Genomic DNA, 18327 nt, shown 5'->3' with positions numbered 1-18327 from the left:
AAGGGTCCCGATTCGAAACCTCAGCTTTCCTGCTCCTCTGATGCTGCCTGGCCTGCTGTGTTCATTCAGCTCCACACCTTGTTATCTCAGACTCCAGCATCAGCAGGTCCTACTATCTCTGAGTGAGTTGTATCTTACATGATCTGGCATAGCTCTCGGTCTGTGATTGCCAATATATCGTAGGGAAGTTCTGCAGCCTCACCCTTTTCAATGTGGACAACCAAATAACTAAGACAGGCAGGAAGCTCTAAGAAGATTTCCATCCTCCACCACCTCTCAGCACAAGTATGAGAGACAAGGTTGAAATGTTGGCAAGGACTGAAAGTACTGCGTGACTTTTCCGTAGAATCCCTGCAGTGTGGAAACAGGCCCTTCGGCCCAACAAGTCCACACCAACCCTCAGAGTATCCCACCCAGACCCATCCCCCTATAACCCACTTAACCTACACGTCCCTGAACACTTTGGGCAATTTAGCATGGCCAATCCACCTAGCCTGCACAACTTTGGAAAATGTGGGAGGAAACCCACACAGACACGGGGAGAATGTGCAAAGTCCATATAGACAGTCACCCGAGGCTGGAATCGAACCCGGGTCCCTGGTGCTGTGAGGCAGCAGTGCTAACCACTGAGCCACTTTGCCAACACTTCTTCACGTTTGCTGAGGCCCCCCACAGATACCAGCTTCCAATCAATTATATCCATCCATGTGACATTAAGCAAAAGCTAATGAGTCAGTTGACACAGCAAAAACTAATGAGCCCATTCCTACATCCTGATTTTTGTACTGAAGGCCTATGCACTGGAACAAGCTGCTATCCTATCCAAACTATTACAATACAGCTATGATACTGACGTCTATTGGGCAAAGGGAGGACATTTCCCAGGTATGCCCTATCAAGATAAAAAACAAGCTGAATGTAATAAGGATTGTTCTCAGGCCAACCTTGCAGATGGACACAGACACAATACTATCAACTGACAAGCACTAACTCACTGCTCAGTGATGGCTTTGTTTGACTTCCAGCAGAAACGCTCAGCTCCAGATATAGACATAAGAGTTACATTTTATAGGAGAGTTAACAGCATGTGCCTTCAGTATCCAACCCAACGAGCCAGCAACGAGCCTTAAAGAGAAAATCTTCCAGTGGATTGGAGTGAGATCTAATGATGTCGTCAAAGCCCTCACATCCAACCACTCTCAAGTGCTTCATCGATGACTTTCCACCATCACAAGGTTAGGAATGGGCCTCTGTTGATAATTTATTGGTGTTCTGTTCCATTCACAAACGCCCCTCATTATGAAACACTTGGTGCTTTCCTATAACATTACATGGAAAATGTTCAGGTTTGAGTGGACAAATACTGGAAACATTCATGCTAAATAAACGCCAAACATGAGAAATTCCAGCCATTTTCCTCTGACCTTTGACAGCACTGAATCCACCAGTAAAAGCATTCTGGGAGCCACCATTGACCTGAAATTGAACTTCCACTCACCTGGATTAGTGTGGCAAAGCAAACACTCAAAAAGTTCAACATTGGAAGAAGCAAATTGCTGCCACAGCAGTCAACATATATCACTAGCACAATGTGGCTACTGTTTGTATGGTTTACAGGATATACTGTAGGAGCTCACCGAGATGACTTCAACAGTCCCAAATTCCACTGCAACCACGACCAGCAGAAGATTAAGAGCAGCAATTGCAGGAGAACTGTGTTCCTTGTCTCCAAGGTCCTCACTCTGTCGTATATCATCCTTCATTGATGCTGATTCAACATTTTGCAATTGAGGACCTAATACCACTGAGGGAGCACCGTCGTCACAAAGATTGCAACAATACAAGGTGAAGGCCCACTATTAAAGCTAAAACTATGACCCTGTTACTGCTACCCACATGCTGAGAAAACATAATAAACAAGACCTTCTCTTCTTCACTCGCGATCTTTCGTCTGGATAAACACAAATTTCATCAAAACAAACAAATAAAATTAAAACTTCCACTGTATAGGGGCTTGATCAAGATAAAAACAAACACGAGACATTTTGAAAACCAAAGTCAGAAACTGATCTTCCCGTGATAATAATCAGGGCATTACAAGCATTGCTTTAAGTAAGGTTCGGGAATGGAAGGTATTTGATGGAGCGAAGGGTGGGCTTACAAAGCTCATTTGAAAGGAATTCTCTGACAGAATCTTATCACTAATTTCAGTGAATTTCCTTCAAGCGGCACTGGAAGGCACTGGTGGCTGAGGGTTGTTGATGAAACTCGAGGAATTAGCTTGTCATGGTGGAAGAAACAAAGTAGTGGTTCCCCTCGTTAAAAAGCGGCAAAGTTCAGACAAAGCTTTTCAATTTTCTGAAATATCTCGCAAAAAGGGAATTGGTAGTACTGTGCATCTTCATATTGTCTCGTCACTTTTTTGGATATAACTTGAATTCCTTTTGATGAACGGAATTAAAAGGCTTATCTCTAAATTTTAAGTTTTCCATCTAAAATAAGCCTGGAATATTTAAGCCCATTCCAGAGAGTAGAGAACCATAGCAAAATATGTACTACAATGCAGCGCAATTGTGTCACCATAAAGATGTGTTTGTGGGAACTAGTGCAGTGCAGACTAGGATTGGGTAAGAGTAGAGGAAATTGAAACAATACTATCATGATTCTGGACGTTTTTCTTTCTGACACAGGATGCAGACATCGAACAGAGTTCCATTCCATTCCATAACACACCATGATGATGCCAAAGAATCTCTGGAAGTATTAAATACCTAACTAGATAAAAGTGAAAGTCTATTTGATTTCTGTATGGATCACTGGAAGGAAAAACCACTGTGGAATGTTATTCAGGAAGGAATATCTTGGGCTAGCATTTGAAATGTTCAACACAACTTCAACAGTGAGATGGTGATGGAAGTAATTTTCATAAAGGCATTGGATAAATACTTGAAAGGATAGATTTCCAGAGCTATTGGAAAGAGCAAGTTATGAGACTCATTCAAAGGCTCTGCGCTCAACAGGCACAAAGCTCTCCCTTTTCAGGTATAGAATTCGGTGATTCTATTAACATTGATTAAAGATGTCAACCTGAGGATAGTCCAAAATTAGTCCACTGCCACAAAACCAGAGAGAAGTGGGCTGCAATCAGGTCTACTGTGAGATAGGCCAACTCCCACATTAACAGCAGCCCTCAAACAGGTCCTGGGAGGAGCCCAGAGGGGAACGGAGGTGGGAATTTAAAATATTGTGGCTTCCAATGAAAGTTGCTCACTGCGGCGATATTGGATCACTTGTTAGAAAGTGAAAGATCCAGTCTTCTCTTGTCTTACTGTCTAGTACATTCAATAAACCACTTCTGCTTTCTGTATGAACTGACTCTTTTCAATTTTGGATCTTACTGCCCTGCATCACTGATTCGAAAACTCAGCAGTAAGAGTAAGGGAGGATGCCACACAACTTTGCCAGAACCCTGGGCAACTCCCTATGGAACAGTCCATTTGATGTGCATATCAGCACAGCAATCTGAATCAGTCCTTTTAGTCAAGAATAGGATTAAGTTAGTTCTAGAATCTATGTCAAACTCAAGATTTTCGAGCAGTTGTGTCTAATGCTTTATTGAAATGCACATTAAGAAGAAAACGTGCTCCACACTATTAAAACGATGCCTTAGAATCTATGCTGAGATAATAGAAATCTTTAAACATTTTTATGAAGTTCAATAAATGTAGTGCCCCTATTCCTGGCAATAAAGACTCTAAAAATATACAGACACTTTAAAATGCCAATAAAAGAAGGAAATAATCCAAAGATTTAAGATTCATGAAACTTTGAGAAGACACCGAACAGTTGCACGTTCTGTCAGTTCGCCCATTAGCAGCTTCAATAAAGACGTGATTTAATTGGCACAAACCCAGTTAGCTGGCAATGAGGGGGTACAGCTAGCTGAGGGTTATCAGAGGAGGTGACAGCCTGATGAAATTATAACATGCGAACAAGCTGTTCAGTTTGTACAGGTAGTGCAGGTCGGTAAAACAAAAGCAAAAGACAGCAGATGAAGTGGAAATTAAATGGTTTCTTTAAGCTTTCTTTGAACCCCAGCATCAATTTTACACCAAATGGGCAGGTTAAAAATGTGGTCTATGGTTCCCACCTGAACCACTGATTATGATAAGATACAGATTACTAGCTCTGAACCCACCTCATCCGTTCAGACAAGCCCATTTTCCGAGACATGGCATTACATTTAGTTCAGTTTACTGATGCAACGTAGCACTAAACTCATTTTCGGATGGTTTTCCAAAAAACAGACTCTCAGTGTGAGAATGCAAAATGATCCTTTAAATATAGTTAGTCATACATAAACAATTTGTTTAATCTTAAATGCTATTCAATACTTAAAGTCTTGGCACTTGGAATGAAAATTATTCCTTTTCCTGTGGGAAAGGGTTCAAGGAGATTCTGTACTATCATTATTCCTTATCATTTTCTGCTATTAACCACAGTAAAACAATATGTGTATAACTGCTAATAGGTGGCAGTTCTTTTCCAGCTGAGAATTCCACACATAAAAGAAGCTCTGAAATCCCTTGAGCAAGGGACAGTTAGTTAAAGCTGAATTCTGGGATTTCCTGGATGAACTTAGCTGTCTCAATGATTGAGTTAGTGGCAGGGCAACTGGACGCACTCCATATATCAATGTCTAAACTCTCGCAGTGTCCTCAGCTGGTTTTGACAAGACCAGGAGGTGCAAAATCCTCAGGTCAATTACAGGCAATATTGTGTGACAGAGAATAAATCTTGTTAATGAATGTGTACCTACCAAGATGTCCAGGCAGGCAGCTTTGAGCAGAGTGATCTGATCTGCAATGGTCAAGCTTGTGAAGCCGGGCAGTCGTTTAGCAAACTCCACTATTTTGATAATGCACTTTGTGGCAAGTTCACTGAATTTGTCCCACAAACCCAGGTCAAGCCGTACCCGATGGTCAGCACTGGAATTCTGTAATCAACAAAATCAATGAATGTATAATCACTGTCAATCAAAATGCAGTTACAAAGTATGTGACAGGTATAATCCAGTGGGACTCACTGAGTGGAACAACCCCACGAACGTAGGTATTTAAGCTACAACAAACCAGTTAGTTTATAAATTGAATTTGTCATATAATAGAATTAAAATGTAACTGCTCATTTGAACCTGATTTTAAAAGGTCCATACTCTATTACTATTAATAAAATGCTTTTAGAAAAATGAATACTTCAGGCTGATATATCAGAGTTTTTGATAAAACACTACTGGTAAGCAATTAGCAAAGTTTCCCTGGAGTTTAATCGCAGGGAGCGAATTTTGCAAATTCATATTGATGGCAGACAATCTCGAATGCAGGCTGTGCAGATTGTAATATCTCTGGGCATGCTGCCTCAGGTTGTCATTATTCACAACTTTCTGCTTTGAGCCTGTACTTGGAAAATTATCCCCGTGAAAACTTAACATTAATAAACGTAAGCTATGACACACTGGATGCAAAAATGTGGGACGTATGGTTACGGTCGGTGGAAGTGAATTAGCATCTAGAGACTTAGAAGAATCTCTTAGAGTAACCGTAGACACATCATTTTCACTGCTGATCAGGAATTGGTGAGTTCGCTTCTCACAATTTTCAGTCAACTTTCCAATATGTGTTCCAAATGGGCAAAACTCCAAGTCTGAGTTGGGAAAGTCAAGCCTTGTTATGAAATCATGCTTTATATCAAAAATGATTTTTTTTTAAGAATTTGCTGGTTGGAAACCCCTAATTGAATTCTTATTTAAAAAAAAACTGAGGCCACATTCCAATGATTTGAAATCATTGTGGCAAACATGGCTGAGTATTTGCAACACTACTTTCAACATTCCAAAGCCTTCGAAATGGAGACAACCTGTCTGCAAAGTCTTACCAGAGACAATTATCTTAAAAGGAATGTGAATAGGGCTCATCTCTCACCCATTAGCAAATGTGATGACAATCACCTGGATGTTCAACTGAATGTGTCAAACGATTAGATATAATCACTTGAACAATGGGATCCTGGCTATGAAAGGAATAGGTCCAGATGGAATCCAATTGTGTAAATCAGGCAGCTTGAATCCACCAGCTATGACCATATTTGGGTCAAAGTACAGTTGGAAACAGAGCGACAACTCTATTTCTCCCAGTTTGCAAACTTTGAACCCTATCTTCTGTTTTTTACTTTTGTTTAGGTTTGTTTTTTCTCGGCATTTGGGTTTTTTTGAGAAAAGGCTTCAAAAGTCTTAGGAAGTTGGGAGTCCTAGTTCAAGATTCTCTTTAATGTTAACATGCAGGTTCATTTGGCAGTTAAGAAGGCAAATGCAATGTTAGCATTCATTTCTAGAGGGCTAGAATTCAAGAGCAGGGGTGTACTGCTGAGGCTGTAAGGCTCTGGTCAGACCGCATTTAGAACGTTGTGAGTAGTTTTGGGCCCTGTATCTAAGGAAGGATGTGCTGGCATTGGAGGGGATCCAGAGGAGGACTACAAGAATGATTCTCGGAATGAAGGACTCATCATATGAGGAGCGGTTGAGGACTCTGTGTCTGTCTTGATGGAGTTTAGAAGGTTGGGGGGCTGGGTGGGGTTGGTGCTCTCATTGAAACTTACAGAATACTGAGAGGCCTGGATAGAGTGAATTTGGAGAAGGTCTTTCCACTGGTACGAGAGACTAGGACCCTTTAGAACTGAGATGAGGAGGAATTTCTTCAGTTGGAGGGTAGTTAATTTGTGGAACTCATTGCCACAGAGGGCTGTGGAGGCCAAGTCATTGAGTGCATTTAAGACAGAGATAGATAGGCTCTTGATTAGTAAGGAAATGAAGTGTTATGAGGAGAAGGCGGGGGAATGGAATTAAGAAACATATCAGTTATGATTGAATGGTGCAGCAGATTTGATGGTTAGAAAATCTGTTCCTATATCTTACAGTCTTATGACTATTTGAAGGTGCACTGGAAGGGGTGTGCAGAAATGGAAAGCTTAGCTGGCCGAGCTGAAAGGGTCAGGGAGCTTTTATTTGGAGGGGAGACGGGGTAGAGGGGCTGATGACCAAGCCAAGCCTGATACTCATGGTGTACAGCACAACCTGAATTCCCTTCCTTGATTGCTTGAGTGCTAAATGGGAAATGGCTGCTACTATGCCTGCAGTCAGTTTCTGTTTGCTGACCAAAAGTGCAAGCTGCAATTTTGAGTGACAAGAGGCCTTTCAAGCAGCAACTGCATCAGATATGCACCTGCAGAGTTCATGCTGAAAACATGTGCAATCACATCTTTGTGGATGTGAAATGTGTACACGTGTCCAAAGATATGGTGCAAATGCTAGTCACAAACAAGGTTGACCATGTGAATGGGCCTTGCAGATTGCTGACAGACCTCTCTGTGAAGCAGAATTAATCCCTGGCAACTTTAAAAGAAGCAGCTGTAGGCCACAAACCACACAACTAATTCAGGACTTTATAGACTTCATAGTGGCTTAGGACTGAATCCCTCTCAACCTGTACTGTAAGTTTAACTGTAAGACTCCTTTATACAGTAATGCCTACCATGGGTGATGTGGATCTAGAAAGAGAAGGGATCAGTGCTCATTCAGTCTATAGACTCTCCATTGACTCATTGCCATATGATAGGAAATTCACTCATTGGAATAAGGTGCAATGTTAAACTTCGTGGAGAGTCATTCCATGGCCCTCTTTGTCCAAATAGCCCATGAAGCACTACCTGGAGGGGTATGCTCAACTATCAATTATACACAATGTGAATACTGAATGCTCACATTGATAAGTTTCCTCTCGATCCAGGATGACTCCTAATTCCCAATGGTAATGCCTGATTGCACTGCAGCTCATGTGAGTGGGCTCTCCTCCCTTCAGAAGAAACAGATCAATTCCTAGAAACTAAAGAAGTCAATGGTCATGGGGAGAAAGCAGGAGTATGGTATTGAGATGGACAATCAATCATGATCAAATGAATCGAGGGGGAGGGGGAACTCAATGGGTTGAATGGCCTTCTTATTCTATTTTCTATCTTTCTATGTTTAAAGGCAGAAGATTGGCTGCTAGGAGGGTCTAAAATGTGGCTGGTGCTGCGGGGGTGGGGAATGGATGGTCCCATATGTGGTCAAGCCAGGATTGTCCCAGGCATTCTGACCCATTGCTAGTTCCCACAACCCTGATCAAATCTGCTCATTAAAGTGCAAATCCAACACCTTTTCTCCGTAGTTGCTCTCGTGGATTTAGCACAATCTCTACTGGGAAAGGAAATGTAAGCTCCTTTTTTTTAGTGTCTGGATGTCTGTGTACAGCATGCACTTACAGGTGAAAGTACTTAAATGATGAAGATTTTAGAGAATGTTTGCATAAAACAGAATGTTGCTTTACTGTAAGAAAGAGCAAGCTCATCTGGAATGCAGACTGCTTTCAATTCAATTCATACGTGAGTAACAACTCCCTAGCAGTGTAATTTAGCAGTATGATATGAAGAGTTGGCTTATGATTTCCCATTTCAACTCAGTCTTTAGAAAATTTTAGGCATTTACATTTGTCAAACTGACTGCAAAATTATTAGAAATTGATCCAGTCACAACACAAGCAATACTGACTCAAGTTCCTAGTTTCACAATACACTTTACGTATTCAGAAATATTATGCATTACAAAAACAAACCACAAAGCTTATTCTTCATACAAGTGTTGTCTCACACCATTTATATTGAGGATCTGACGTGTTTACAACCATAAATGGTCTCAGGACAGAGTATAGTCAATAACTCAGAACTTCAGCATGTAATGAAGCATCAAGCAGCAGATATTACTCCAAATCACATGTTCTTAACTTGATCTCTGAAGTGATTAAATGATCAAACAGGCATCAAAACCGATGCATTTCCCTATGCTTGGCATTTCATTTCACAAATGTCTAATCCTGTTTTTCATTTTTCATTATGTTTGTTTTTTAATTGATTCACTCAATGTATAAGCTCCAATAAAGAGGCAAGAAATTAATTTCTTGGAAACTGTTATAATATCAGATTCATGTGAGCCAGAAATGTATAAGTAATGAAATGCTTCAGGTAACTACAATGTGTTTTCATTTGAATGCCTATGACCTTTTCCTGAGATTTTCGTGTTCTATCCTACAGAAATTTCAGGTATTAGTATTTTGAAGAACATTGGAGAGATTACTATTCCCAGCATACCTGAATTCTACAACATTGGCCACCAAAACTAGTACTGGTTCAAATGGAAAATAGATTGACTTATTATTTGCAGAAACTGACATTTTAGAATGCAATGCATGAGTAATCTGAAACATGATGTGATACATGGAGCAGGCTTGGGAGAAGCAGATGAGGTTGGATTTACTAGTCCCAAATCTTTTCACCACTGAGGTTTTTGGCATTTCTGAGTCTGTTGTAGGCTGATTGACAGAGTGCTACAATTAGTTCCTAACTTTGTGCCTATCTCTTTATCACGCAGTTACCAGAAGGTGGAAGCCAAACTAGCTCCACAATTCCTGTATAAAATCCGAACGAACTGTGGATGCTGTAAATCAGAAACAAAAACAGAAGTTACTGGAAAAGCTCAGCAGGTCTGGCAACATCTGCGGAGAGATGCTTCCTCAGAAGCAATCAGCTTTGAGGAAAGGTCACCGGACCTGAAATGTTAACTCTGATTTCTCTTCACAGATGCTGCCAGACCTGTTGAGCTTTTCCAGCAACTTCTGTTTTTGTCCACAATTCCTATGTTCATTTGCAATTCTTTCCCCATGAACATAGAGTATGGTAAGCTGCTTTTACAGCTTTGTCTTATATTTAAGGAAGTCTAACTAATTCTTCATAATCAACGTCAGCTCCACATGTTGAGAGAGCTTTGTGGCTTTGTGACTTTGTGACATAAGACAATGTAGAACTCTTTTGCTATAGTTGCTATTGCTGTGGTAGTTCTAGTGCAGAAAGTAGACCATCAGTATAGCTTACATTCTTTGAAAAGTACAGGGCAGCATGGTTAACAGCTTGCACTGTAGCTGACAACACAGTGTGGAGCTGGAGGAACACAGCATGTCAGGCAGCATCAGAGGAGCAGAAAAGTTGATGTTTCGGGTTGGGACCCTTCTTCAGATGTGACAGTATAGTTCCTGGAGTATTGGCAGCTCTCCGGCACTTCATGGCAATGGCAATTCTTCACATGTGATTCCAACAGTGAAATGCTAATAGGATATTTGACAGTGGCAAGCATCACAATCCAGACAATTTTGATGTTCAGCATGGCGGCTCAGTGGTTAGCACTACTGCCTCACAGCGGCAGGGCCCCAGGTTTGTTTCCACCCTTGGGCGACTGTCTGTGTGGAGTTTGCACATTGTCCCTGTGTATGAGTGGGTTTCCTCCGGGCTCTCTGCTTTCCTCCCACAGTCTGACCTTGTGCAGATGAGGTGAGTTGGCCATGCTAAATTGTCCAGAGTATGCAGGGATGTGCAGACTAGACGGATTAGCCATGGGAAATGCAGCGTTATAGGGTAGGGGGTGTGGGTCTGGGTGGTTTGCGCTTCAGAGGGTCACTGTGGACTCAATGGGCCGAATGGCCATTCTTCCACTCTATAGAGATGCTGTGATTCAGCTGTGTCAATACGGCACTGAAGAGGAATTAGGACTGTGAATCTCGGCTGATTAATTCCCTTTGTTACCCCAGGAACACTGGGAGAGACCGTCGCTCTCCTGCTGCCAGGTTAGCTGAGGCCAGCTGACTTTGTGCATTTTGGGAACCAAACACGGCATTGTTCTGACCTGGTATGGCTCAGTATTATCTCTCATTGTATCAATATTGCTGCTGAAAATGGCAAAGTGGTTAAAGTTGCTTCACGCTTGATATTTTATTTATTCATAAAGGACAATGTATGTGCAACATAAAGACCTTTACTGCAAAAATCTGAAGGGTTGAACAGGAGATCAATTCTTGACTAGCCGCGGTTCTGTCTCCTTCTTGTTCTCAAACATTGCTCCTGTTAACGGCAACCACACTCTATTTTAGTAGCAAACCACAAAAGATTCCACATTGAGCTATCAGTTTTCAAAAATGCTGCTGGCAAAAGTTCACAGGAACATTTTAAAGGCCACCTGGGGGCAAACAGACTGCTCTTTATGTTTAAAAACAAAAGCAGAGACCCTACAATGTCATGATTGACATCCTGCAATGCGACTGACAGTCACTCAGTCACTAACTACACCAACACAGTCAAAATCCGTATGGCAGTCATGGAAATGCTATGATGTTTTCTTTTAAACTGAAATCTAATACTTAAAAAGCACCACAAGTTAAAACAACTCATTCCTTTTTAAATCTCCATCCTTGGAAGCTTCATTTCTGTAGCTGATTGAGGACTAGAGAAAGTAGACCTATAGGTTTCAGGGAATTACAGGTGAAACTGTAATGTTATGATGAACACCACTTGGAAGAAGCACTGAAGACAACAGCAGATGCCCAGCAAGGGAGGGCAAAGGACACTCATGCTGCTACACATCACTCTTCAATGATTACATAAAGCAGCACGTTTACACAATGTGGGTATTTCTCCAAGAGCGGCATTCCTGATACACTGTTTTAGAAAAGCTTGTTTGCTAGGTGGGACTAGCATCGTCTCCAACAGCAAAATACATCTTTAAAGGTAAAGGGTGACAAAACCGGCCTATAAGGAGTACACTGCAGAATCACCGATGACACCAAGGCTTAAAGGATTAAGCTATGGAGTAAGGCTATAAAGGGACAGGGAAGTTAAGTTGATAAACGGGGTTGAGGTACAGATCAGCTGGTACATAATCTGACCGAATGGTGGTTTACAAGGCCTGAGTGAATCACCCCAATTCCGATGTAAGCACATATGGACACTTCAGCTGTTTCTATCTCCAGCAACAGAGCTTGGATAGGTTCCTGGGGGCAACATTGCACTTTTCCATCTTAGTGATTCTCTCATCACCCCATCACAGGCTGAGACTGGCAGATATGTCTTTCAGGACTTATTTAGCTCCATTGGGAGTGGCACGACTGAATCATTCATGGACAATGAAGCCCCCAGGCAGAGTATATTCTGTCCCCTTGCTACCCACATACTTCTTCCAAGTGGTGTGGAAAATGGAGAAGGACTGATTCATCAGGTGAGGAAGGGCAGTAGCTAATCAACATGATTCCTTACCTATGTTTGACTTTACGTCATAAAAATCCATATGATGCAGAGTCAAAGTTGAAGACTCCCAGGGCAACTCCCAATTGTCTATCATTGTGGTGGGTCTGTCACACTGATAAGACATGACAATTACAGATGGGCTGTCTAGTTGGATTTATATCATCTCTTTCTGTCACAGTTTGCTAGAATTTTTAAGAGGACTGGTGGAGTCACATGGACATGAGGCCAGGCAAAGACAGTAGGCTTCATTCCCTGTAAACTATTCACAGAATCACAGGCCATTTGGCCCATCATGTCTGCACTGGTTCTCTGAGCATTTTTACATAGTACAAAATCCCTGCCTTTTCCCCATGACTTGACATGTTGTTTCTCCTCGAATGCGAATCCAATTCTCATTTGAATGCCTCAGTTGAACCTGCCTCCCCCAGACCCCCAGGCAGCGCCTTCCAAATCTAGCTGCCTGTTTGAAACAGATTTTTATTTCTCACATTTGCTTCTTCTGCAAAACATTTTAAAACGGTGCCCTCTGGTTCTTGATCTTTTTAGAAGTGGGAACAGTTTTTCCCCATCTACACTGTGCAGACACCTCATGATTTTGAACTTATATCTGCACCGTTACAACATTTAAAAGACATTTGGACGGGTACATGGATAGGAAATGTTTACAGGGATAAGGGCCAAACACAGGCAAATGGGCCTAGTTCAGTTTAGGAAACCTGGTCGGCATGGACGAGTTGGGCCGAAGGGTCTGTTTCCGTACTGCATGACTCTATGACCTGTCAGCCAGCTCCTTTTAAAGGGAAACAGTCCCAACTTCTCCAATCTATCCTCAGAACTACAGTCTTTCATCCCTGGAATCATTCTCCATTTTATTGAACGGGATTATTTTTAATAGTAGAAATTTTTTTAATCCAATTTAAGTTTCTCCCCGGGGTGGTGGAACCTCAGTTTTTGTTTCTGAGTCAGGTACAGAGGCTACTGTCGGGACAGGAGGAGGCCCATGAGGAACTGCAACGTCGAGGGATCAAGTTAAATTCGGGATCTGTTGGGGTGGAGGTGTGCTGGACTGGGCAGAGTTGGGGGGAGGGAAACTATACAGAATGAGCTTGGGGCTTGGAACATCCATTTAGCACCAAGGCCCCAGAAGTGAAGCACCCTCTCTTTGCACAGCCAGCAGGGCCAATCCTCAATTGGGTCCATGCTTTTCCTGTTAATCTGAGCAGTGGAGGGATGAGTGAGTATTCATTTCCTACTTAAGGGCCGTAAGTGGCAGTCGGGTGGTTCCCCTTATGCCTACCTCCTTGTTTATAAGATTGCAGAGGGGCAGGCATGTAGGTAGTGGGCACTGTACTGATGGCACCACTCCCTGTTTCCAGGTTCATCACCTATCCCATTCCCATGCCCACCAGCTTTTAGTCGTAGGTGATCACAATGCTACCATTCCCTCATATTAAAAATGGCTCCATTACAGTAATATCAAACCACTAATGCACTGATTTAACAAACCATAAAATAAGCAAGTTAACTTCACCCACAGTCTAACTTTTTTTTAGATTTTCCCATTACTTTTTCTTCCCCTCGAGTGTTTGTTACATTTTATGTTAGCTTTGCCATTGTCGATCTGACTCTTTTGAATTTTAAAACCAAACTTTAAAATCTTGCCCTTGCCTTGTTCGTTCTTTGCCTTAAGTCTCACTGTCAATTTTGGAGTCAAGGTCAGCTTTTCAAAAGTACTAGCTATGTTTGATGTGTAAAGCATGTTCGATATGGAAGAGGATATATCAGTGAATGAAGTCCATGGGGATCCTAAAGCCCAACAAATGCTGAGGTGAAGAAATTCATCCACAGCTCCCAAAGGTTAGCACTGTACTATCTGCCCGAGCAATTTGCATTATTAAGGTTCTTTCAGCATTTAAGTAAATATTCTAGGAAGACTGAACATGATGTAGTTAAAATTGGATAGGAAAAGATATGCACACATGCATAAGCAGCAATACTCATTTAAAGAGCAACATTTACCAAAATCACCTTTTTATGAATAGCAAAAATATACTTTATTCATAAATATCATTTATGAATGCATACAAAGGTTCTAAATCAGTTCTGTACAGCCAAAAGCAGAAAAAACACTGCATTTTTGACATTTCTCAGAGCTTGTCGACAGTTGCTAAAAAAAAGGCATTTCCTACTTAAGCAGGAAACGATTTATGTTCACTTTGAGGCAATGGGAGGGTCTGACAACTGAATGCACCCTCGTTATACTTTGGCAGAAAGACGTTAAACGGTGGTCTTTCTTCACTTCACCGTGGTGACTGCTGCCCCTCAGCACAAAGTCCTAGACCTTGGGACTGTATAAGATTCATCTTATTTTCACCTTAAAAATATTCTTGATTTTTTGCACTCATGCATATTTTAAATGGGGTGGCCAAAATCGCTGGAAAGTGTGAGGGAAGCAAAGGTCCAATGGAAAGCAAAAGCAAATGGGGTGTATCACAGGCAGCCAATCCAGGTCAGTGGATGCATCAATAAACTGCATTTATATAGCACCAGTAGAGCAGCAAAACATCCAGGATGCCTCAAAGTAACAAATCATTGTAAGACGAAGCCAAAGGAGGATCTGTGAGACTAAATGGTCAAAGTGACAGCTTTTAACGAGCATTTTAAAACAGAAAACACAAATGGAGAGGCCAAAAGGTTTAGGAAAGGAAGTGCACAGCTCAGGGCCCAAAGGGCTGAAACCAAAGCCATTGATGGGGTGAAACGTGCAGGGGTTTAGACTAAAGTTGGAAGATTGACAAATTCTTGGAGGATTAGAGAGCTAGGGGATATTACATATACAGTGAGCAGTGAGGCCATGAAAGAATTTGAACACAAGGATGATAGTTTTAAGGTAGATAGGTTGCTGCTGTTGTTTAACCCTAGTATCAGGACACAAAGATTAGAAGCAAGGTAATGGCAGGAGGTGGTTGCATGCTGGCATTGGCCCATTTATTTTGTGGGACTCTGAGGAGCACTCTGAGTCTTTATGATCCCATTGACTGTGGAAGTGATCAACAATGCATTTCACAAATGTCGATACATTGTCTTGGATAATGGCAATGGCTGCTTGCATATTGAAAGGAGCCTGTGACAAGAAGCATTTTTGTGAGATCTCACTGTTAAAGTACCCCTGGGTCAGTTGTCAATATTAACGAGGTGATAACTCCTCCAAACCTCTCTGTTAATCCCAATTATAGGAAGTGAAAATTCACCTCTGTATTTTTCCATACCATTTGTTACACATTCTTCTGCCCGTTATGCAAATATGCATTTCTTCACTGATGTACTTTCATGTTCCTGGTTTCCAGTTAGTGTTTTGCAGGTTGTGTTCATTCATGTTATATGATTGTTGTGTAATTATTTTTAGTTCACTTGTGAGACATGGGCGGAGCTGGCTGCTTCAATATTTAATGCCCATCTCTAGTTGTCCTTGTGAAGGTGGTGGTGAGCTGCCTTCTTGAACCGCTGCAGTCCACAAGCTGTAGGTTGACCCTCAATATTTTCAGGGAGGGTGTTCCAGGATTCTGACCCAGACACGGTGAGGGAATGCCAGCATATTTCCAAGTCTGGACAGTGAGTGGCTTGGAGGTGAAATTCCAGGTGGGGGTACTCCCATGTATCTGCTTCTCTTGTCCCTCTAGATGGAAGAGGTCATGGGTTTGGAAGGCGCTGTCTAAGGATCTCTGGTGAATTTCTGCAGTGCATCTCGTAGACACTACACAGTGCTGCTACTGAGCATCAGTGATGGAAGGTGTGGATGCTTGTGGATGAAGTGCCAATCAAGCGGGCTGCTTTGTCCTGGATGGTGTCAAGCTTCTTGAGTGTTGTTGGGGCTGCATTCATCCACGAAAGTGGGGACTATTCCATCACAGTCCTGCCTTGTAGATGGTGGACAGGCTCTGGGAAGTCAGGAGGTGAGTTATGCACTGCAGTATTCCTAGCCTCTGATCTACACTTATAACCATTGTATTTATATGGTGAATCCAGTTCAGTCTTTGATCAAAGGTAAGTCCCAAAATGTTGACAGAGGAGGACACAGTGATGGTAATGCCATTGAATGTCACGGAGCAATGGTTAAATTGTCACTTGTTTGAGATGATCATTACCTGGCAATGTGTGGTGCAGATGTTATTTGCTACTTTTCAATCCAAGTCTGAATATTGCTGCATTTGGATACAGACTGCTTCCGTGTCTGAGGAGTTATGAATGGTGCTAAACATTGTGCAATCGTCAGCGAACATCCTCACTTCTGACTATATGATGGAGGGAAGGTCGATGATGAAGCAGCTGAAGGCAGTTTTGCCCAGGAATAAAAAATTAACTATGCCTATAATAGCTCTTTATGCACATGCTCAATAGCTATGTCATAGTGGCATCATATCAGATTGAACTAGGAGCTGCATCTCTGGAGACTTCCAGAGATGTCCTTGCTTACTTTCTCTTATAATCATACAGTCATAGAGATCTACAGCACAGAATAAAGCCCTTCAGCCCATCGAGTCCATGCTGGTCAAATACAACCATCTACCTAATCTAATTATTCTAATCCCTTTTTCCAGCACTTGGCCCATAGCCTGTATGCCTCGGCATCACAAGTGCACACCTGAAAACTTCTTAATTATTATGAAGGTTTCTGCCTCTACCATCTTTGCAGACAAAAAGTTCAAGATTCCCCCATCCTCTCTAAATGTCCTGTCCCTTACCTTAAATCTATGCCCATGGTCATTGATCCCTTCACCAAGGATAAATGTTTCTTCCTCTCTACCCTATCTATGCCCCCCCATAATTTTATACATCTCAATCATGCTCCCTCCCTCAGTCTCATCTGCCCCAAGAAAAAAAACTACCCCAGTCTGTCCAATCTCTCTTCGTAACTGAAACTCTCCAGCCCAGGCAGCATCCTGGTAAATCTCCTCTGCACCCTCTCTAAAGCTTCCACATGAGTGAAAGGGAATGATCCCACCATATAAATAGATGATTTATTTGTTAAAGAGGTCCTGGATCTTGCTATACTCTTTGACTATGATGCCAATGAGATGCTGGCCATCTCTTTGAAGAGTCTCACCCTCCTGTTGAACAAGGTGAGGCACAGGTGAATTTGTCTGGTGAAGAGTCATCCGAAGAGAAATCCACTGCCAAAATCCAAATTGGATTGAGTCAGCATTGAATATTCAGACATTATTAGCCTGCATAAAAGTCAGCTGAAATTTGCATTTGGGTGCCATCAGCAACCATGGAAGAACACAAGTTTTCACTCTGTCAAAAAGCAAAGGCCCAAGCTACAGGGCATCAAGAACTGAGGAATACCTTTGACAATCTTAAAGTCAAGCATCAAATTGAGTGTTCCGAAGATATTCCTCTTTGTCATTATCTATGTTGCAGCAGCTTCATACTGAAGCAAATGTGGAACTGATACCACTGCCAACAGAAAGGGAAATTTTTACCCTCGAAGTAGTTGGGAAGTTCTCATTTTCTTGTCTAACCAACAGTTCCAGAACGATCTTTTGTCCTTCTTTTCATCATCCAGATTCATGCCTGAATCAGAGCACAAAGTTGATTGTTTTGAAAAGGGTTTGACTGCTTGATCACCGAGGATTCTCTTTTGAATTTGTTTTTCCTTGATTTCCAATCCTGTAACATTCAAGTCTTTGTAGAAGTCATAGCCCAGGAACTAACTGACTGTTGTGAGAAGCTGCCAAACCACTCCACCATTGCCATCACCTTCAGATACAGCAGTAAGGCAACACATATGTTCTACATCTCCTCCAAGAAAGCCACGACCACCAATGTAGAATAACTCCTCAGTTGAAAGAGATTTGAGTGGGGGAACAGGAGTTGGATGAAAACTGTAAACAGTTTGTGAAAAGAACAAATTTTGATGATGGGAGAGAAGTGGAGTGAAGGGTTAACTATACCTTTACTCTAAGAATAGATACTGAGTACATGTGTAAGGAGCTGTGTAATGATTGCAGATTATGTGGGATGAGCCTCTGAGTCTGTATAGTTCCAGAGATGGTGCCTCTTGTACACAATACTGTTCAGTAAGGCCTGTTAATGTTCACTCTCCTGAGT

At 41.8% G+C, this 18327-nt stretch overlaps 1 protein-coding gene across 4 annotated transcripts in view; it reads right to left on the bottom strand.

Annotated features, from left to right (window-relative positions):
• LOC109925865 (retinoic acid receptor beta-like) overlaps nucleotides 1-18327 on the bottom strand; it is a 217174-nt gene that overhangs the window by 27524 nt on the left and 171323 nt on the right. For all 4 annotated transcript variants that reach the window (XM_048614300.1, XM_048614317.1, XM_048614309.1 and 1 more), the window contains one exon: nucleotides 4820-4996. In XM_048614300.1, the coding sequence (XP_048470257.1) occupies nucleotides 4820-4996 (177 nt within the window). The remainder of the gene's footprint in view (nucleotides 1-4819; nucleotides 4997-18327) is intronic.

The sequence above is a fragment of the Rhincodon typus genome, chromosome 2, assembly GCF_021869965.1.
Source record: "Rhincodon typus isolate 14 chromosome 2, sRhiTyp1.1, whole genome shotgun sequence".
NCBI lineage: Eukaryota > Metazoa > Chordata > Chondrichthyes > Orectolobiformes > Rhincodontidae > Rhincodon > Rhincodon typus.
This window is presented reverse-complemented; position numbering and strand designations above follow the sequence as displayed.